This window comes from Plectrocnemia conspersa, unplaced genomic scaffold, assembly GCF_051122295.1.
Source record: "Plectrocnemia conspersa isolate PC_06_02 unplaced genomic scaffold, ASM5112229v1 ptg000001l, whole genome shotgun sequence".
NCBI lineage: Eukaryota > Metazoa > Arthropoda > Insecta > Trichoptera > Polycentropodidae > Plectrocnemia > Plectrocnemia conspersa.
Genome location: NW_028277165.1, coordinates 1799164 through 1821715, shown reverse-complemented (window position 1 = coordinate 1821715; position 22552 = coordinate 1799164). Strand labels below are relative to the sequence as shown.

The 22552-nt window shown below is 30.3% G+C and overlaps 5 protein-coding genes across 7 annotated transcripts; 3 read left to right on the top strand and 2 right to left on the bottom strand.

Moving 5' to 3' along the window:
- Nucleotides 1-995: 995 nt before the first annotated feature.
- On the bottom strand, nt 996-4258 carry LOC148238367 (uncharacterized). Of its 2 annotated transcripts, none has more exons than XM_088184759.1 (5): nt 4189-4258; nt 3119-3183; nt 2978-3053; nt 2834-2916; nt 996-2755 (listed from the first exon to the last, which is right to left on the bottom strand). In XM_088184759.1, the coding sequence occupies exons 1-5, from the start codon at nt 4208-4210 to the stop codon at nt 1793-1795; spliced, it is 1209 nt and encodes a 402-aa protein (XP_088040885.1). In that variant the 5' UTR covers nt 4211-4258; the 3' UTR covers nt 996-1792. The 2 variants fall into 2 exon arrangements, with proteins under 2 accessions (XP_088040885.1, XP_088040893.1); XM_088184767.1 differs by lacking the exon at nt 4189-4258 and adding an exon at nt 3347-3446.
- A 1579-nt stretch (nt 4259-5837) lies between these two features.
- On the top strand, nt 5838-7633 carry LOC148238366 (uncharacterized). 2 transcript variants are annotated; one of them, XM_088184808.1, is made up of 5 exons: nt 5838-5901; nt 6001-6062; nt 6128-6194; nt 6256-6317; nt 6389-7633. In XM_088184808.1, exons 1-5 carry the CDS (start codon nt 5883-5885, stop codon nt 7241-7243), a joined length of 1065 nt encoding a protein of 354 aa, XP_088040934.1. In that variant the 5' UTR covers nt 5838-5882; the 3' UTR covers nt 7244-7633. The 2 variants fall into 2 exon arrangements, with proteins under 2 accessions (XP_088040934.1, XP_088040925.1); XM_088184799.1 differs by having other exon boundaries at nt 5998-6062.
- A 1634-nt stretch (nt 7634-9267) lies between these two features.
- On the top strand, nt 9268-11552 carry LOC148238365 (uncharacterized). Its single transcript, XM_088184829.1, has 5 exons — nt 9268-9757; nt 9945-9997; nt 10065-10140; nt 10214-10296; nt 10376-11552. Exons 1-5 carry the CDS (start codon nt 9739-9741, stop codon nt 11111-11113), a joined length of 969 nt encoding a protein of 322 aa, XP_088040955.1. The 5' UTR covers nt 9268-9738; the 3' UTR covers nt 11114-11552.
- A 953-nt stretch (nt 11553-12505) lies between these two features.
- Nucleotides 12506-14732, top strand: LOC148238364 (uncharacterized). The gene is made up of 5 exons (XM_088184816.1): nt 12506-12636; nt 12825-12889; nt 12950-12995; nt 13062-13144; nt 13216-14732. The coding sequence occupies exons 1-5, from the start codon at nt 12618-12620 to the stop codon at nt 13972-13974; spliced, it is 972 nt and encodes a 323-aa protein (XP_088040942.1). The 5' UTR covers nt 12506-12617; the 3' UTR covers nt 13975-14732.
- Nucleotides 14733-16327: 1595 nt separating this feature from the next.
- LOC148238363 (uncharacterized) lies at nt 16328-22131 on the bottom strand. Its single transcript, XM_088184226.1, has 5 exons — nt 22085-22131; nt 19638-19702; nt 19497-19572; nt 19353-19435; nt 16328-19278 (listed from the first exon to the last, which is right to left on the bottom strand). Exons 1-5 carry the CDS (start codon nt 22101-22103, stop codon nt 16873-16875), a joined length of 2649 nt encoding a protein of 882 aa, XP_088040352.1. The 5' UTR covers nt 22104-22131; the 3' UTR covers nt 16328-16872.
- Between the last annotated feature and the right edge of the window lie 421 nt (nt 22132-22552).

Here is a 22552-nt window from a genome sequence, read left to right as displayed (position 1 = left end):
ACAAAGCGCAACTGCACAAATTAAGTGTAATATAAGATTGTTTGTGTATATTTTCTATTTTTTCTAAGCTCGTCTTCACAGTGTTTATATGTAAGTAAAAATTATATAATTTATTCTAAACTTTGTGCCGAATTCAATCTTTTTTGCCAGTTCATTAAGTATACTAAAGTATTTTATGATTTGTTTCTAAATAACTTTACATTCATTTACACAAATCTTATTGACTAGTCTTAGTACACGATAACTGGCATAAAACTTGTTTCAAAAATATATTTTGGTAATATCTCGGCAAATTTTGTTAGCTAGTTTGATCTGCCATCTTGTTTCAAAACAACATATAATTCGTAATTCCGTTAATATAAATCTTGAAGAAAAAAGTAATGATGTAAAAAACATTTAGTAATGGAAATTTCAAAAAAAATTAACATTGGCCATATAAAAAATTCGTAACACTGTTTATAAAACTAAAGAAAAAAGCTCAAAAATATTCTATAATAAATATTAAAATAATGAAAAAAACTTTTTTACAGAAATGTACCTAATTCTTGCGGCTCTTTTAAACATCTAGTAATATAATTTAAAGTTCCGCATGATTTTTTTTATAACAATATGTCTGTTAAAGCGTGTATATGTATGTTAGTGTTAATGTGTAGTATATGTTAAATAAAACGGTTTTGCGTAATGTCCATCATGACACATTGAGGAAACTGTCAAAATTTTTAATAATAAAAATTGTCAAGAAAAAATGAATCTGAAAAATGCCAAATTAATATAAATTATCAAAATATCCTGATTATTAACTGCTGATGTTATTATCTTTAGAGTTGTACGTGTAATATTTCATACATTTACTTACACATAAACCATCTCAGAGGAGTTCAGCACATTTTTCTCTTTTGTATACAAATATTGTTATTGTTTTTCCTTGCTGTTTTTTGTCTGGTGTAAAAACAAATACATAAACGATATAAATATAAAAATAAAATACTCGCAAAGAGGTTTTTGTTAAATTTTATTAATTTTTATAAATTAACATATTAACTACAATACTAAATAGTGCAAATAAATAATTAAAACTAACATATTTATATAAAGACTAGAGAATTAAAATTGTTTGTAGTAAAACAATTGTTAAATATTATAATAATGAAGAACTTGTAAAATTTTATTGAAGTTTAGATTAAAAATAGTTTTGAGTATGTGTATTTTTATTTGATGCAACCAATATTTTTGTTTTTAGAATTCGGTAACTTAAAAATTATAATAGGAAAAATATGAATTTTTAAACGTTACTTATTACATAAAAAACAGAAATTCAGAAGAGTAGAAGTACATGAAAGGTTTCAATCAAAATTATTTTATGCACTGCAGTTTTCTTATTTTAATATATTTTGCAACTTGTAATCACTTAATTTTATTATTATTTAACAATCTCCTGATGATTTCTTCCTCAGTACTTTAACTGTACTTTTTTTTATATTTTCTTTCATGGACGCTATGTTTTTTTTACAGGAGGGACATTAGGATTTCACAGAAGCTTTAGTGGGGCATGACCAAAAAAGGTTAAGAAACTGAATTAGACGAAAATATTCTTAATAAAGTTAAGAAGACGTTAACAATGTACAATCTACAATGAAATCGACTAAAATGTGGCTTAGTATTTTGAGCAAATTGTTTCTCATTTAAATCACAAACATCACTATGAGTTTTTATACGTGTTGTACAAAAATGTTTCCATTTAAATGTCAAAGTCACAAACATTGCTGTTAATTCGCATGCGTTGAAAAATTATTCACATTTGTATGTGAATTTTCATATGTGATTTTAGGTACTGTTTCGATTTAAATGTTTTTCCACACATTTCACATTCAAACTCACGAACATGGCTATGAGTTAGCATATGTGTTGTGAGAGTGTATTTATTATCGAATGATTTTCCACATTTTTCACATTGAAATACATAAATATTGTTATGAATTAACATATGCATTGATAAAGTGTATTTATATTTAAATACTTTTCCACAGTATTCACATTCAAGGGCACGGGCATTGCTATGGGTTTTTATATGCTTTAAGAGATTTTCATTAGTTTTAAATGCTTTTCCACATTGTTCACATTCAAAGTCACGAAATTCGCTATGAGTTTTCATATGCCTTAAAATAGTATATTTACTTTTAAATTCTTTTTTACATACTTTACATTCAAGGTTATGAAAATTGCTATGAATTTGTATATGCATTGAAAGAGTGTATTTGCATGTAAATGTTTTTCCACACTCTTCACATTTAAATTTACGAACATTGTTGTGAGTTTGCATATGTTTTGTAAGACCGTATTTATTTCTTAACGCTTTTCCACATTTTTCACATTTAAAGTTGCGAACATCGCTATGGGTTTGAATATGTCGCGAAAGAGTAGCTTTACTTTTAAACATTTTTCCACATGTTTCACAATCAAAGCCAAAAACATCGTTATGAGTTATCATATGTCGTGAAAATGAGTTTTTACGTTTAAATACTTTTCCACATAATTCACACTCAAAGGCAAACACATCGGTATGAGTTAGCATATGTCGTGAAAGTGACATTTTATATTTAAACGTTTTTCCACATTGTTCACATTTAAAGTCACGAGCATCGCTATGAGTTAGCATATGTTGTGCAAGATATTTTTTAGTATTGAACGCTTTACCACATTCGCCACACTTATTTATGCAAGAATCATCATGCAATTTTTTTTTATTTTCTTGTTTCTAAAATTAAATTTTATTCATCAGTGTAATTATTTGTAAATATACTTATAAATCATGATCAATTCAATATTTACATACATCAGTGGGGTTGTAAATTTGATGATATAAAACGTCTACACCAATAGTATTCGCCTTAAGTATATCTTTAACGTCATGTGTTTCTGAAACAGAATAATAATTTTAAAATACTGAAACGTAACAGAATGCTGTATAAAATCTGACCTATTTCAATTTTGTCGTTTACTTCATCTATGTGTACATCCCCGTTGCTATCATATTCACATTTTACGTTTGAAAGCTTGAAAAAAATACATTATTTAAAGTTATATTCGTAAGCAAGCGTAATCTCTTATGTTTCATTACCTCGACTTTACATTGAATCGTGTTAATAGAAGCAAAAGTTCCTTCGCTCATTGCTGTGTCATCTTCTGCAAAGATTAAGTCTAATGATACTTTTAAACTGATGATACTTTTAAAATAGATGAATTTATTATTATCATACTGAACCAGATATTAAGAAAGAAATTTGAAAAACAGCATCAAATACATCACAATTTAAGTAAAAAATGCAATTTAAAGATGATAATATACCTGCAGAATTATTAGGATTACTAGAAGAACAAGTTTCAAATCAGATATACAAGTTTGCAAAATTCAATTAAAACGATTATAGTCGACATTTATTCCCTCACTGTAGAAAAATAAATCGAATGGTTTTGATTATTATAGATTGATCAGTTTAAAGCGTGAGATCATAATTAACGATTCTCAATTTAAAGGGAAAATATATGTCCACATCGTTGATTTCGAAAGAGCGTTTGATAGAGTGCAACAAGATAAATTAATAGATGCACTAAAAGGAGTCGAAATAAATGGAAGAGATATTATATTATTCTCTTGAAAAATTATTTACTGGAATTAAGTAGCTATAAAAAAGGCTGAAGGCACGGAAACTGAAAGTATAGAAATTTGTCGAGGAGTACGACAAGGCTGTGTGTTGTCGCCCATGCTCTACAATCTATATTCGAAATCGATAACCAAAGAGAAATACGTATAAACGGCGAAATAATAAAATAATAGAAATGGCAAGAAACGTTTAGGCAAGGTGAAAAACGTTTTAAGTTGCAGAAAATTTCATTAAAATAACTATTAATATATGAATGCGAAACGTGGACACTTCTAGTGGTAAGTATGTAAAAGTTTGAGTCTTTTGATATGTAATGATTGAAAGGAATGCGCGATGAAGGAAACTGTAATTCAGCTGTTTCGCAAATAACGGAGAAAAAAATAAAATGTAAATGGTGGCTAAAAAGATTCTCTTAGTTCAGGAATATCGGAACATGGATGAGACTCGGTCTCGAGTTGTTTCGAATTGTCCAAAATAAAAATGAATTCACGAGGACTGTAAAAATAAAAAAATAATATAGCAATACCGGTTTTTACGAACGCCATCATAAGTAAACGTCAAGCTGACAGTATAGTTAGACCTAAATGTGACGAATTATCGAGCATGAACGATTTAGAAACGCTTGTAATTTTAATCGTACGCTTAGATTAATTATTTTATAAAAACTCATAAAAAATGCTCTTACATTGCATGTGTTATTTTAAAATTTAATATGTACATTATTATTACTAATATTAAAACATATATTTATAAACAAATCTATAAGTATTTGTTATTAACCTTTTCTATTCTGTGATGTGTAACTAGTACACATTCTAATAATTGACATATCGAAATAAATATTTATTAGACACAGTGAGGGAAAAGTTTAAATATACTCTATAAATATAAAATATATATATCTATAAATATAATGTGGCGGCGTTCTGACAGTTCTCAGTGCTGCCACACCACCGCTCAACTTGTGAAGCGGGTGGTTTTTAAACAATTGGCTAAATATACATTCTTTTCTTTTCACTCACCATGACAACGGTCTAACACCCCGGTTCCTCGCCAGCTCTCTAAAAAAGGTCGTTTATTTAAGTTGCCCTCAAAAACTACATACGCTACAATAAAATACATATTTCCGCCACCGATTGCAAATGACGTACGTCACATGCAATCGGTGGCGAAAATAATATCATACAAAATCATTCTGCTAAGTAGTGCTGTCTACTGTGGCGGCATATCTGCTGCTGCACAGCACATGCCGCGAATATAGGAAACGTATCTTCAGTCACATTGATTCAGTCGTGTTATGCACTTTTTCACTCCGTCTCGTCACTTAAAACGCAACCGAGCGAAAGGGAAAATAACTCACCAACCTAGCCCTGTGCATCTGGTGCAAACCAATAGCTATCGGATTTTCATTAAAATTTATCTAATTGTCTGTTTGTGCTGTTTGGCCAATTTATTTCTTATATTCAGCAATTAAATTTCACTTATTATTACATGTTAACTTCAACTATAAATAATTAAAGATTAACCTCTGTGGTCACAATGATTTTATTAAAAGATCATTTATAAAAAATAATCAAGACTTTATTTTGACTTTATAAAAATGTAATCTACTGAAATGAAAATATTCATACTTAAACATAACATCACGAGAAGGACGAAGCGATAGGGTTTATTCTGTCACAAGTTGCAAGTAGTGGCATGCATCTGCGCAGTCTTTCATCGTTTATCGTGAATTATTGTGCGCTCTCATTTATTTTTCGATTACCTACCTATTGATAACTTACGCTTTGACGTTTCTATTGCCCTCACGGACACGTAAAATAAAATTTGTATAAATAATAATTATTTATCTATCCGTATCAACCCATATGTCTTATAGTAAAAAGAAATATTATTTTCTCAAAATCCTCGGCGCATATTTTGATGCGCATTTCTATGAATCCCTAACAAAAATTGCATACTCTCATCTCTATTGGTTGATAGGCCATTCTCTTTTAGCTAATAACTAAATAAATTTTCGCTATGTATGTCTACATTTGCAACGGTGGGTTCTATTTTTTTTCTTCTTTATTATTTGCTAAAAATAACATTTTAAGCAATCGAGTATAAACTAGTGTTTGTAAATCCTCTATTTTTAGTTATGCTCAGAAATTCATTATATTTGAACCAAACGTTAGTTTTTATCCATTGTAGCATCGACTGACAGCGAGCGAAGTAGCGATGGCGTATATCAAAACCGGTAAACAATATCACCACGTATTATGTTAAAAATTAAGCTTATTATTGAATACATACTTTTCACTTTTTATTTTATTTTAATACTGGATTTTTGCAGAAGCTGTCATAGAGGACGACGAAAAAACAGTTGCTTCCATTAACATGGTACAATGTAAAGTCGAGGTAACGAACGGTAATATGTGAAACTGGTTAACGCATGTGATATTTAATAATGTTTTCTTATTAAGTTCTTAAATGCTGAACGCGAATACGCGCATGGTGAAGCTACGTACATAGATGACATTTTCGAAACAGGTTAGACGTAAAACAGTATTCAGTAACATTTGAATATATTTCAACAATTATTTGACTTCAGAAATGCACGACGTGAAGGATGTACTTGAGGCGAATAATCAACGAATCAGCAACTCTGCGGAAGTAATAGTCGAATCGATTTCGTATTTCATATATTACGATAACTTATTTAATGAATACAATTTTAATTTTAGAATTCGGAAAAAGAAAAATGTACTACGTTGAATTCTAAAAAAAGTCTCACAAAAAGCTTGCCAGCTAATAGCGATATTTGTGATAATAAATGTGAAAAATGTGGAAAAGCGTTTGCATGTAAAAGCAAACTGTTAAATCATATGATAACTCACAGCGATGTTCGTGATTTTCCATGTGAAAAATGTGGAAAAGCATTTAAATGTAGAAAGGTCCTTTCGTTCCATATGCAAACTCATAGCGATATTTGCGTTTTTGAATGTGAAAAATGTGGAAAAACATTTAAATTTAAAAAAAACATTGCAAGTCATATGCGAATTCACAGCAATGTTCGTAATTTTGCATGTAAACAATGCAGAAAAACATTCAAACGTTCAATTGATCTTTCTCAACATATAATAACGCATAGCGATGTTCGAGACTTTGAATGTAAAAAATGTGGAAAAACATTTAAATTCAAACCATCTTTTGTACACCATATGCGAACTCATAGTGATGTTAATGTCTTTGAATGCGATAAATGTGGAAAATTATTTAAATGTAAAAGGTTTGTTTCATACCATATACAAACCCATACCGATGTTCGTATCTTTGAATGTGAAAGATGTGGAAAAACATTTAAATTTAAAAAAAACCTTTCAGGTCATATGCGAACTCATAGCGATATTTGTGACTTTGAATGTAAAAAATGTGGAAAAGCATTTAAATTTAAACAGTCCCTTTTACGTCACATATCGCTTAATCATAGCGATAATTTTTTTCTCTTTGAATGTAAAAAATGTGGAAAACCATTTAAAAGTAAAATGTACCTTTCAAAACATTTGTTAACTCAGCGATGTTCTCGTCCTAAGGTGTGAAATAAGCCATTTAATTTTTATTCCTACGATCTCAGTGAGAACGTTTTGACTAAAACAACTTCCACTAAAAATCTCTAAATCACTTTTAATAGCAAGTTGAGGTTCTATTCCACACAAACGAAATGCTTGGCTTTGTTATAATAATAAGAATCAGCATTTATAATTTGAAATCTCTAAATAACCAAATACTCCCTCTTAATCGAAAAAATTATTGTTCGTTGATTTATTTATTAACCTCAGCTATGAGGAACTGGTCTGGTTCATGTAATTAATTTTATTTTTTATGAATATTTCTTTTTGTACTGTGTATAACTATTTTGATCATCTTGACGCATTTGGTTAACCTGTAAGTTCGTAATGGTCTTAAATTAAATAAATCGTTGAATACAAGTTACACTTTCTTATTTTCTAGATTTAACCTCGTCACTTGAGTAATAGCTAAAGCATAATTAAACACAGCCTCTCCAAAGTAAACAGGGTAGTAATGTATTTTGGAATACAAAGTTAAATATGTTACATAGGCTCGGTCTATCAGAGAAAGAGGCAACTGCCCCGAGCCTTATCTTGTTAATTCAACGTTGAAAAAAATATACCCTGTAAAAATTCGATCAAAATTAACAGAGTGAGCAGCTGCAGTAGTATTTTTATTGAATATTGAAGAAGTTTATATAGTGTTTACAAAAATAATAGGGCTCGGGGTCGCAACGGCGTGCGAGCGCGCCAGAGGTTGCCAGTCGAGAGAGTACGTCATGTCAGTGCTACCAGAGTGCCGTGAAGTTTTGGCAATAATGAAATAAATAAATAAATATGCCCCCTACAATTATATTAAAAATAAATTAAGGTAAGAATTTGGATTGCTGAATTTTTAACTACGGAGTTTAATATAGCAATGAGCTTGAATTGAATCCAATGAATCAATATTTTTATATCGGGAAAAAACTGTTTTCAGAATAACTGTTGTTGGTATTTTGATTACTTCTATAACATGTTTAACTACAGGTTAATGTAATTCGAGTTTCTCATGCTGGCAGCACTATAAATCAGACAGTTGTCAGCAAACACGCATGTTCAAAGTGTCAAGTCAACGACAGATTTACGAAATGGATCGTTTAACCACCGCTCAATATGTTAAATTACTCTACAGAAAAAAATCGATACCAGCTGTCAAAGTATCGAAATTTTCGCTAAGCTTATGGTGAATTTCATTGTCCTACTGAGCGAACAATTCGCAACGTAGTGCATCATCGTGGCGCTAGTTGCTGCTGTAAGTAAAAGTGTGGCCGAAGACCCAGAATTGTCGATTCGTCAATGTTCACGTCTTTTGGACTTTTCTTATGGCTTCCTTTGGCGCATTTTGCATCTGGACTTGCACCTACACCGTATAAAATTCAGACAACACACGAACTTTACTCAAGAGACCATGGACAGCGAATAATATATGTATATTGGATGTTAGAGTAGCAGGTAGCTTATGCTGATTTTTCAAAGAAAATATTCTCTGATGAAGTACATTTTCACGTAAATTAATAAGCAAAATTGCCGCATATGGGACAAGACAAATCCTTGTGTGATTCACGAGAGCCAGCACATACGCAAAAAGTGACTGTTTAGTGCGTATTGTGGTCAGGTGGCGGCATTACCCTTAATTGTTTACCAATGGGAGGTGACGAGTCGCAATCAGACACGGATTGAGCTGCTGCAGTAGTATTTTATTGACGATTTCTAGTAAATATATTAAAAATATAAATCCTCACATTTGTTTCAAACAATTCCAATCTTCAATAAAAATGGTTTTGATAATTTTATCAGAACTTCATTTATAAATTCCAATAATGAATATAGGCTTACCATATGTCCTGGTTTTACACTATCGGTCCACAAAATGACCTATTTGTTAGCTGTCCCAGTTTAGAGTTTCATAAATGTGGTAAGTTTAACCAGTATGTTTTATCTTTCATAATAATATTATTTATAATTACATTTATTTAAATAATATATTGCGAGGTTCATTTATATATGTATTTACTTAGGTTTTATTATGGCCAAAAAATGGCGGCACTCTGGTAAAACTGGCGTGAAGGACACATTTTCTTGGCGACTTTGGCGAGCTCGCATAGCCGATGGGTTCTCGTTCAGCGTTTACTTTTGTACCAATAATATGTACACCGTAACAATATCTTCAATAAAATACTACTGCAGTGACTCAATCTGTGTCTAATTACCATCCGTCGCCAAAATATTATAATTGATTCCTTTTATAATAAACAGTATAGTCGCATCTAATCATATTACAATCCTTGACATTTAATTCATCTTATTCAATAGCATTTGTGATATTTTTTTTTGTTATTCCTAAAAATAGCGGATATTCTTTTTCAGCAACTTTTCATTGTTATTATTTGGTAAAATCCACTATTTTTGAGTCATGCACAGAATTTCGTTCTATTTGGACCAAACATTTGGTACATTGACTGTCAACTTGACGTTAAGTTACAATGGCGTTTATCAAAACCGGTATAACCATTTTAATATTTTTTTGATCTCAAGTAACAATTAAAATATTTGCTTGCCAGATAATATCACTTCTCCATAACATTGATTTATGTTAAAAATCAGAAACCATGCTTATTGTTTTTATTAATGACACAGTTCACTTAGGACTGAATTTTTTTGTAATTAATTAGATATTTTATCTTTGCAGAAGCTGACATAGGAATATTCGCTTCTGTTGACATTATACAATGTAAACTCGAGGTAATGAACCATAAAATGTGACAATTGTTCACGCATGTGATAATAAATGTTTTCTTTTCTTTTCAAGTTCCCAAATATAGAATACGAATTCTACAACAGCGACGATACGCATCCTGACGATGTAGACGATATGTTAGAAATAGGCTAGAGATTTTTAATAATATGGCATTACGTTACTTTTCATTTATTTTAATTATTGACTTACATGGATTTTAGAAATGCACGATGTTAAAGATGTTTTAAAGGTGAATACTAACAGTAGAGATATTTTATCTCACCAAATTGACAGCACCGCCAAAGTAATGATTTAATAGTTTTTGTATTTTCAAAATGTCTATATTTACTTGACTTATTTAACAAATCAAATTTAAATTTTAGAAACCAGAAAGAGAAAACTATACCAGGGTTCAAAGTATGAAAGATATTTGTTATAAAAATGCGTGCGACAAGTGCGGAAAAACCTTTAGTTCTAAAAGATATCTTTCACAACATATGGTAACACATAGCGATCTTTGTAACTTTAAATGTGAAATATGTGAAAAAGCATTCAAATTTAAAAACAAACTCTCAGTACATACGCTAACTCATAGTGATGTTCGTGGCGTGGAATGTGATATATGTGGAAGAGCATTCACTTCTAAAAATTATCTTAGACAGCACATGGTAACTCATACCGATGATCGTGACTTTGAATGTAAAAAATGTGGAAAATCATTTAAATATAAAAGCAAACTTGTAGATCATTTGAAAATTCATAGCGATGTTCTAGACTTTGAATGTGAAAATTGTGGAAAAGCATTTAAATACAAAAGGTCTCTTTCACTTCATACGCAAACTCAAAGCTGTGCTGATGCCTTTGAATGTGAAAAATGTGGAAAAACATTTAAATTAAAAACCACACTTTCACAACACATACGAACTCACGGCTATGTTTGTGACTTAGAATGTAAAAAATGTGGAAAAACATTCAAATATAAAAGCAAACTTTTAGATCATTTGAAAATTCATAGCAATGTTCAAGACTATAAATGTGAAAATTGTGGAAAAGCATTTAAATACAAAAGGTCTCTTTCACTTCATACGAAAACTCAGCTATGCTTATGCCTTCGAATGTGAAAATTGAGGAAAAGCATTAAAATTAAAAACCACACTTTCAGTCTGTGATCTTGATCGTAAAAATACTGATAGCGGACTGATGGACTGACGGACGATATTAAATGATCAGTCTTCTTGAGAACGCTTTCGGGTGATACGTTTTCCGCGGAAAGAAATAAAGCGACGTGCTGTTATTTATATAATTATCTGGTTAAAACCCAACCACGGCTTTATTTGGCATCGAATTGGAAAATCACAAAACAAGATGGAAATTAATTACTTGATTTGGAGCCCATTAGTACTCGAAATTCACCAAATGATGTAAAAATGATAGAAAATTTTTGTCACTATTTAAATAACGAGGGTATATTGGATATTCACAAGAATTAATAAGAATTATTTGACTGTATTCATTTTATTAGGTTATGTTGTATTCGTTTTAATAAATGCATTAAATATTTTAAGCGCTTTTATTTGAAAATAACATACTTGGGGTGGCTTGAATTTGTCCAAAAAATGAAGATATTAAAAGTTTCAACTCTTCGGAGTATGAACATCGTCTGCCCTGGCCTCTAATCTTCGAGAAGTTATTTTTTTAGCTGCTGTTAATAACGCCACCCACACACTCTTTGAGTGCACAGCATTAGAAAAAGAGGGTGCGCTGAAAGAAATACTTTCTCTTCAAATGTGTTTTTGACAGCTGGTATAGTGCTACTCATTTTGAAAGATTTAAATATCCACCTGTAGTGAAGTGTAGTGTAAAAAACTTTAAAAAACACATGCTAAGTTTTAAACATTTATTAATTAAATTATAATTTAATATCTGCTACATTATATAACTAAAAAATAATTTACCAAGCTGTACACTTTTACAAAAGGTTGTATAAGAAAGTATTTTCACTGTACGCTTATTTTTATCATAAAGTTTTTCATAAATAAAAAAAAATCTATCTTATCCAATATTTTTTTTAATCATTCAGAATTAAGTTACGATGATTTAATATATTTTTTTACAAAACTTTCTAGATTTTAACAAAAAAATATTATCATTTCACTAATAAAAATGTAGGGTGGCACTTAACTTAGCTTTGTTTTGGTTTCTAAGTAAGAATATACTATGATTGATTAAGTATCGTAAATTATGGAAGAATACTTAGCGACAAGTTTATATTTTTTGCAAGCACGCAAATCACATTAAAGTGTCACCCTGTTGGTGTAGCTTGAGCGTCGCGCCGTTCTTATTAATAAGTAGCTAAATAATTTGGATACTTGTTAATTATATTGACGCCATGCTTAGAAACCGATGGTTATGAACTTTTGTTCTGCTTTTGGCCCTAACTTCGATTTTTAACGTAAGCTTGGGGAGTATAAATAAAATAAAATTAATAATTTAGTATAAAAAACGAATTGTTATAAATTCACAGTATCTCATTTTCACTTTGTTTTCCGGCATGCTCGACAATTCGTCATATTTGGACCAAACATTATTTTATTCGATTTTGACGTCTGTTAACCTGACATTAGAATGGCGTTTATTAAAACCGGTATTATTCATTTTGTTATTTATTTTTTTGCTTTTTAACTGATATCACTTTTACATTAAATTCATTTACGTTAAAAATATTATTAGTTAGAATCTATTCTATTATCATCAATGATATACATACATTTCACACGCCACTAAATTGTTTACTAGTTAATTAGTTTTAAGTAATAAACTATGTCTTTGCAGAAGGTGTTATAGAAAACGATGAAGAAACATTTGCTTCGGTTGATGAGATTCAATGTAAAATCGAGGTAATAAAACGCTTGTATAAAACGCTTGTATGTTATCTTAACCAGTGTTATTTTTTCAAGTCGGAAGATACGCCCATAAACAACGTAAACGACATGTTCGAAACAGGTGAAACATAACTAGTTAATAAAACTGTTATATATATTTCAATTATTGACCATTATTTGATTTCAGAAATTCATGATGTTAAAGATATACTAAAGGCGAATACTATCAGTGTAGACGTTTTATCCCATCAAATTTACAATGTCACCAAAGTAATTACTGAATAAATTTCTATCTATGTTGACGTTTGAAACTTATCTAATAACTAAAATTTTAATTTTAGAAACCAGGAAGAGAAAGATGTTCTCAACGTATACACGATGATTCATATGAATACAAATGTGTTAAATGTGGAAAAACATTTAATTCTCAAGGATATCTTAGAAGGCACATGAAAGTTCATAGCAATGCTTTTGATTATGAATGTGAAAAATGTAGAAAAATATTTAAAAGAAAATTCTATCTCTCAGAACATATGAAAACTCATAGCGATGTTCGTGACTTTGAATGTGAAAAATGTGGAAAAGTATATAAAAAAAGAATATATCTTCTTAAACATTTGCAAACACATAGTGATAATCGTGACTTTGAATGTAATATATGTGGAAAAACATATAAAACAAAATCCAATATCTTACGACATATGGAAACTCATAGCTTTGCTTGTGATTTTAAATGTGATAAATGTGGAAGGGCTTGCATATCTGAAAATAGTCTTTTAAAGCATATGAAAACTCAATGCGATATTCGTAACTTTGAATGTGAAACATGTGGAAAAACATACTTATCAAAAAATGGCCTTTCAATACATATTCAATCTCACAGCGATAGTTTTAACTTTGAATGTAAAAAATGTGGAAAAGCATTCAAATGTCAAAACTATCTTTCGAAACATATGCTAATTCATAGTGATGTTTATAGATTTGAATGTGAAAAGTGTGGAAAAGCTTTCAAATTTAAAAATAGGCTCCTAGGGCATATGAAAACACATGGCAATATTCGTGCCTTTGAATGTGATGGATGTGGCCTATGTGATATGTGACCATGCCTTAAAAGTAAGCATTTAAATATAAATGCTTACTTTTAAGGCATGCGAAAACTCATGCTGTTAAGCGTAATAAACGTGAAAGATGTGGAAAACTTTCAAATTCAAGTACAGGCTTTCAGAACATATGAAAACTAGCGGTGTTCATAATATTGAATGTAAAGAATGTGGCAAAGCATTTAAATATAAAATCTCACTTTCGACTCGGCATTGATTGTGACTTTTAATGTCAAAAATGTGGAAAAGCATTATAACACTACTTTCATGGCATATGGAAACTCATAGTGAAAGTCGTGACTTTCAGTACATATGATACTTCATAGCGATGTTTTTGACTTGTAATGTAAAAATGTGGAATCAGTTTTCGAATATAATATACATTGAATAAAAGCTTTTATAATGGAACTCGTGCTATTGCTTTTGATATTCATTTTTTTTCTTTTTACTCAGTAAGAACCGAAGATCTTTAGCAGTTTTATGACAACTTTTTTTACCATAGTAAAACAAGAGAGGTTACTCGGTTCCAGCCATGCATAGAGTTACAATGTTAAAGATAACTTTTACCTCTTTGTTTCTATTAAGAGATTATAGAAAACCCTTCCAGACAATGACATTCGGTGCTACTTTGGCAATCTTGGTGAAGCTATTTTATTTAAAAAAACATATTTAGTATCTTTATATTCTATAAAAATATAATTCAACCCTCAAAATTGGCATCAAAAAAATTATCCGGACCCGAAAACCGAAAAATAAAATTAGTAAAAGAACAAAACATTCAAGAATGTGCGAAATTGTTTGTTAGCTTCTTTAATAGGAATATTTCTAAAAATAGTATGAACAATAATATATCAAATAACACAAATATTGATAATAATGGTTTATTTAATAACATTATTTTCAAGAACGGATCTATTAGTGAAAAAAACAAATATTGATGGTAATAATTTAGCAAATAATATTTTATCTAAAATATTATTTGAAATATTATTTACAAATCCAGTACTGACAAATTCCAATATCAAATTTGATGGCCCAGCTACGTGGCTTATTCTCATTAAATCATCTATTCGAGAAAGTATTCTTTCGTCAAATTTATCCGCAACAGTTAATCACGATATATATCAGCGAGATGAAGAAAATCATTCATTCACAAATAGTATGTATTACCGCAAGACAAGTAATAGAGAAATTTACCTTAGAAGGTGGTTCTTTTATTCAATAAAATCCGATAAGGTTTTCTGTATTTGTTGTAAATTATTCTGTTTTTCTAAATCCACATTAGGATATAAAGGATGTTGTAATTAAAAAATAAAAAAAATTATATTTATCTCAACATAAACTTTCATTTAGAGGCTCATCTGATAATCTGTTTAGTTTGCGTTGTTTTTGACTTATGTAATTATTATAATATTTGATTATATTATTATCTTTTTATGATGGAAGTTTTATTATTCTTTAATAAATTTATTTTTGTATGTTTGAAGTATTTTGCTTTTATTTTGTATGTATTAATTATTTTTTTATATAGAATATTTTACTGCATTATTTTCATGTGCAAGAGCATATTGATGACGACTGCGGCCGGGTTTCTGGCCACGATTAGAGTTGATGTTCTCCCGGCATCCGATTATTCGGTGAAAGATTAAGAAAGAGTTGATTTCGTAGACCTTGGTGGATAACGTAACCCAGCTCATAAGTAACAAAGCAAAAAGTTAGCCATTCTACCATAAATTGCAGGACTATTCCTACTTGCGTCAAGTGTGAGAAAATCCGATCTGCAACAACTACGGAAATAACCATAGAAAATAACAATAAGCTACGGAGGATGCTCAAATAATCTGAAACGTGCTCTTAATAAAATAAACATCGCCGAGTCTAGACCCACTAGTAAACGGCAAACAAACTTGGAGAAATCGTTCTCGCAACCTCTCCGATTTCAGATTGCAGCAAAAACATAATTCAAAATAAACAATAGTTACAAAATCTTATAACTATTCACTTATCAATAAACTATAATAATATACATGTACAACATATAACGATTTAAAAATATTAGCTTGGAATGCAAATGGTCTATGAGAGAAACAGCACGGAATTAATCAATTTTTGATAGTTGAAGACGTATGTAGATACAACTTTAATTTTTGAAACTCGTGTAAAAGGTCAATAAAAGGCCATTTTCCAATTTATAAATCGTATAAGAACAATTGTCTCATTGAAGCTAGAGGTGGAAACGTGATATTCGTAAAATCAAACATAATCCACGGTTTACCGGGTATCCGGTTCCATTTAAGTTGGATTAGAAACCCGAAAGTGACATTATGTGGCGCGATACTTTAAAAGAAAATAATTTTTCACATATATAAACATTTATTACAAAATTAAGAATACAGGAAAAGATCTACTTTAACTTTACATACATTTTTATTATCCTAACAGTAATAGTAATAACAAAATAAGATAAATTAGGAAACGGTACAATATCCTTTTGTAACTGAAAATTAAAATACTTAAAATAATTATAATGCTTAAATATATACATAATTAAAGACCTTGAGGTACTAAAAATTAAATATATACATCTAAAGCAAGATGTATTTATACATTTTATGTTTATACCTTAATTTAATTTTGGTCTCATTATAGTCATCGATTCTGAAAATTAGTGAGTTAATATGGTCTCAAATAATATAATACTAATGCGGGAAGACAATTGTCTATCAATGCGACAGAAGAATGTAATCTGCAAATCAAAATAGTCATACTTTTATAACGTAATTTTTACCCTTATGTAGCTGCTAACCTGTCTTCAGTTTAATGTCAATAGTGTTTAAGGTGTGTGACATGATATTTCGTTTTCACATGTTGTAAGATGCTGTTTTAATATTTAAGATGTTATTCTACATGTTTCGCATTTAAATCATCGCTATGAGTTTTCATATGTATTGTAAGATACTGTTTCCATTTAAATGTTTTTCCACATATTACACATTCAATGTCACGAACTTCGCTATGAGTTTTAATGTGTGTTGTAAGATAATGTTTCCATTTAAATGTTTTTCCACATGTTTCACATTCAAAATCACGAACATTGCTATGAGTTCGCATGTGACTTGAAAGATTGCGTTTATCTTTGAATGTTTTTCCACATTGTTCACACGCAAAGTCGCGAACATCACTATGAATTCGCATATGCGTTGAAAGAGTATATTTACTTTGAAAAGCTTTTCCACATTTTTCACATCCAAAGTCGCGAGTATCGCCATGAATTTTCATATGTGTTTTTAGGTACTGTTTCCACTTAAATGTTTTTCCACACGTTTCACATTCAAACTCACGAACATCGCTATGAGATCGCATATGACTTGAAAGGTGGCGTTTATCTATGAATGCTTTTCCGCATCGTTCACATTCAACGTTACGAACATCAGTATGAGTTTTCATATGTGTTGTAAGATACTGTTTAAGTTTAAATGTTTTTCCACATGTTTCACATTCAAAGTCAAATATATCTCTATGGGTTCGCATATGTTTTGAAAGATTGCGTTTATCTATGAATGCTTTTCCACATCGTTCACATTCAAAGTCATAAATGGTACTGTGAGTTTGAATATGTCGCGAAAGATTAGTTTTAGTTTTAAATAATTTTCCACAGTTTTCACATTCAAAGACATAAACTTCGCTATGAGTTTGCATATGTTTTGTAAGATTGTGTTGATTTATGAATACTTTTTCACATGGTTCACATTTAAATTCACGAACGTCACTATGAGTTTGGATATGACTTGAGAGATTGCGTTTATCTATGAATGCTTTTCCACATTGTTTACATTGAAAGTCAGGATCATTGCCATGAGTTCGAACATGCATTGTAAGAGCGTATTTACTTTTAAATGCTTTTCCGCATTGTTGACATTTAAAGTCACGAACTTCACTATGAGTTAGCATATGGCCAAAAAGATAGCGTTTATCTATGAATGACTTTCCACATTGTTCACATTTTAGGTCACACACATTACTATGAGTTTCAATATGATTTGAAAGATTGCGTTTATCTGTAAAAGCTTTTCCGCATTGTTCACATTCAAAGTCACGAACATTGCTATGAGTTTTCATATGTGTTATAAGAATCTGTTTAAATTTAAATGTTTTACCACATATTTCACATTCAAACCCACGAACATCGCTATGCGTTTTCATATGTTTTGTAAGATAGTGCTTCCATTTAAATGTTTTTTCGCAAATCTCACATTCAAACTCACGAACATCACTATGAGTTTTCATATGACTTAAAAGATTGCGCTTATCTATGAATGCTTTACCACATTGTTCACATTCAAAGTCACGAACATCGCTATGAGTTTGCATATGTGTTGAAAGAGTGTATTTATTATCAAATGATTTTTCACATATTTTACACTCAAATTCACGAATATTGTTATGAGTTAGGATATGCATCGATAGAGTGTATTTATATTTAAAAGCTTTTCCACAATGTTCACATTCCAGATCACGGACATTGCTATGGGTTTTCATATGCTTTAAAAGATTTTCTTTAGTTTTAAATGCTTTACCACATTGTCTACATTCAAAGTCACGAATATCGCTATGAGTTTTCATATGCCTTAATAGAGTGTATTTACTTTTAAATTCTTTGTTACAAATTTTACATTCAAAGTCATGAAGATGAGTTTGCATATATGTTGAAAGAGTAGTTTTGCTTTGAAATGCTCTTCCATATTTCTTACACTCAAAGTCACGAATATCTCGATGAGTATGCATATGCATTGAAAGAGTGTATTTACATTTAAATGCTTTACCACATTTTTCACATTTAAAGTCTCTAACGTCGCTATGAGTTTGCATATGTTTTGAAAGATTGAATTTATTTGTTAATGCTTTTCCACATATTTCACATTTAAAGTTACGAGCATTGCTATGAGTTTGAATATGTCGTGAAAGAGTGGCTTTAATTTTAAACATTTTTCCACATGTTTCACATTCAAAGCCAAAAACATCGTTATGAGTTATCATATGTCGTGAAAATGAGATTTTACATTTGAATGCTTTTCCACAAATTTCGCATTTAAAGGCAAAAACATCGGAATGAGTTATCATATGTCGTGAAAGTGAGATTTTATATTTGAATACTTTTCCACATTGTTCACATTTAAAGTCACGAGTATCACTATGAGTTAGCATATGTTGTGTAAGGTATTTTTTAGCATTGAATGCTTTACCACATTGGTCACACTCATTTTTGTAAGAATCATCATGTACACGTTTTATCTTTTCTGGTTTCTAAAATTAAATTATATTTATTAGCGTAATTATTTGCAAATATACATATAAATCATGATCAATTCAATAATTACTTTGGCACGGTTATAAATTTGTTGAGATAAAACGTCCACATTGATAGTATTCGTCTTAAGTATATCTTTAACATCGTGTGTTTCTGAAATAATATAATAATTTAAATATATTGAAATGTAACAGAATACTGTATAAAATCTAACCTATTTCGATTTTGTCGTCTACATCATCTACGTGTATATCTTCGCTGCTATCGTATTCGCATTTTACATTTGGGAACTTGAAAAGAACACATTATTTAAAGTTACATTCATCAGTAAGTATAACAGCTTATGTTTAATTACCTCGACTTTAAATTGAATCATGTCAACGGAAGCAAACGTTCCGGCGGTCATTTCTATGTCGGCTTCTGCAAAGATTTAGTCTACTTAATAGATTTCTTTTCAACTGATTATACTTTAACATGAATGAATTTATTGAACTAGTTATTTGGAGAAAAATTAAATAGCAAGTCCAAATAATTTACGTAGAAAATGCAATTAAAAAAGTACTAGGAAATTGTAATAAACCTGAATGGAAAAATTGCATTAAAATGGTTACAGTCGACATTTATTTCCTCACTAAAAAAAACAAATCGAATGGTTGTGATGATTATAGATTGATCAGTTTAAAGTGTGAGAGCATAATTAGCGATTCACAATTTGAATTCAGAGAGGATCAGGAACAATAGACGCTTTGTTTTATATGAATGTACTCTTTCAAAGACGTAAGAAAATATATGTTCTCATCGTTGATTTCGAAAGAGCGTTTGAGATGTAGCTGCATATTTATTTTTAAAATTCTATTGATTAAGAAAGTGTCCAATAAGAACTTCTATCAACTATCAAACAGGGTCATTTTTACTTTTTCCAGGGGGGGTGGGGGCAAAATTTGGCTAATCTGTGGTTGTTGTTTTTTTAATATTTCGATTTCATTAACCACTTAAGCACTAGTGATTCACCCGTGAGTCACTTGTTGATTGGCGCCAGTCGACGACACGCTGGAGTTAGCCGAACATAGTGTGGTAGAGCGGGAGGACCCTCATGAGGTTAAAACCCAAACCCTTGAGAGAGTGATCTAATGGGCGACTGTCCGAGGTAGAATCGCGAGGCACTACCCATGACGAACAAAGCATAGCATAGTAACGCAAGCAGGGCCAAAGCAATCGGCTCCTTAGGGTGACCGAGGTCCGAGGCTGCGTCTGAGACAGTATATACATCCCTCTATAAAAGGGGGGTACTGTAACAAGGATAATCGGCAAATGCATGCAATTGCAAAGCAATGCAGGTCGCCAACGAGAGCACTAAAGGCCAACCCCATGCTCAGAAGAAATATAATTGAAACTCCATAAAATATGTAGTACTATAGGGGGTGGATCTCGCTCATCCGGCCGTCAAAAGCTGGGTGCCCGCCCATAGGGTTGGACTCGTAAGGCCCAAGTACTAGTAACGGGTGCCAAAGTAGTACACTCAGTAATTTATTTAAAACAAATGAATCGTTTAAAACATATTAATTATTTAGAAATTATTATTTCTTAAATTGTAAAGATTATTGTACTAGCGTAATTTATCAGTAAACCAAGTATTTTAAATGTATTTTAAGAAATAGATACTGACCCCTGAAAAATATAACAGGTAACCAACTAAATAGTCACTGGCGTTTAAAAGGTTAAGATTTATAATATTTCATTAAATGCATTTTTCGGGACAAATTCAAAAGAAATGCCCCCCGAAATATGGCTTCTTCGTTTCTCAATTTCTTGGAGAATTTAAATCGGTATCTTTAGAAGAAATTAAAAATATAATTCGTAAATTGAAAAAAGGAACCAGTATTGATGAATTGGATGTTTATATATATTTATTGAAATATGGAATATACTAGGAATTAAATTACATTATTTAGTAAATAAAGCTTAATTGAAGATTACTACTATTACCTATAACTAAAATATAAAATAGTAAAAAGGTTGAGGAAATGAGACCAATTTACATGTTGCCTTCCATTGAAAAGGTGATTGAATAAATAGTAATTAAAAAATTAAAGTGAACAATCAGGATTCAGAGAAAAACATTTCAGAGACTGCATTACAAGTAGTGATAAATGATTGGTTGTTGGCCAAGGATACGAACAAAATCATTAGAGCAGTTTTTTATTTATTTAAAGATCTTCGAAAGAATAGACAAATGTATAGCGTTAAAGGAATCAGAAATTGGAAGTATAAATAAGAAAAAAAAATAGTTTTGTCTTAAACTTTTGTCTGGTAGTGTACATAGACTCAATACTAGAAATAGAGATAATTTAAGGATAGATATATATATAGGAGGTGTGAATTTGTATAATATTCCTGGGACAACTCGCAAACATAAAAATATAACGGGTTTCCGTAATGAAATAAAGAAACATCTTGGTACATTAAGAAATAAACTGTAATATTAGTATTTTTTTACTCTGTTTATGTTATATTTTATATGTATGTTTTGTTTAGTGTATAGCCAAATAATAAATATTGTTTTGAAAGGAAAGCGTGAGGAATGGAACTGTACTTCAGCTGCTTCACAAAAATAATCCGTGGCTTCAAGTATCGTTTTCTATAAGTAATAATGGAATGTAAACAGTGGCTAACAAGAAAGAGGCTCTCTTGAGAATAGATTTCGAATAATTGTTTTGAACCATCCGAAATAAAGAGGATCTTGCGCGGGCTGTGTAATAGAATTGCGGTCAGAAAAAAGAAGAACATGAAAATGGACTATACCGGTTTTGATAAACGCCATCGTAGCTCAACGTCAAGTTGACAGTAGATGATAGGTCTTAATGCGATCAATTATGAAGCATGGGCGATTTAGAAATGCATTTGGAATTATTATTTTATAACAAATTATGCTTTTAATTTCCCCGTGTTTTTAAGAAAAAATATTTTTAACTGAATATTTTTTAAATAAATTGCTATTAATATTCAAAATATAATTATGTATTACTTAAATGTTATAAATATTAATTATGGTGCTCGTTAATTGCAAAGTACACCATCCGATATATTTAAGTGCCTCGTAGGTGAGGCATAATGATGCAAAACCCATTTTTTTACTTAGGTAATTATATTATTATTATCTTTTACTTTTAATGGCTTTTTTTATTGCTATTACAATACTGATTAGTTATGCAATGCAAAAAGAAAAAAAAATCCTCTACACTGCAGATATACCTGAACATCCAGTTAATA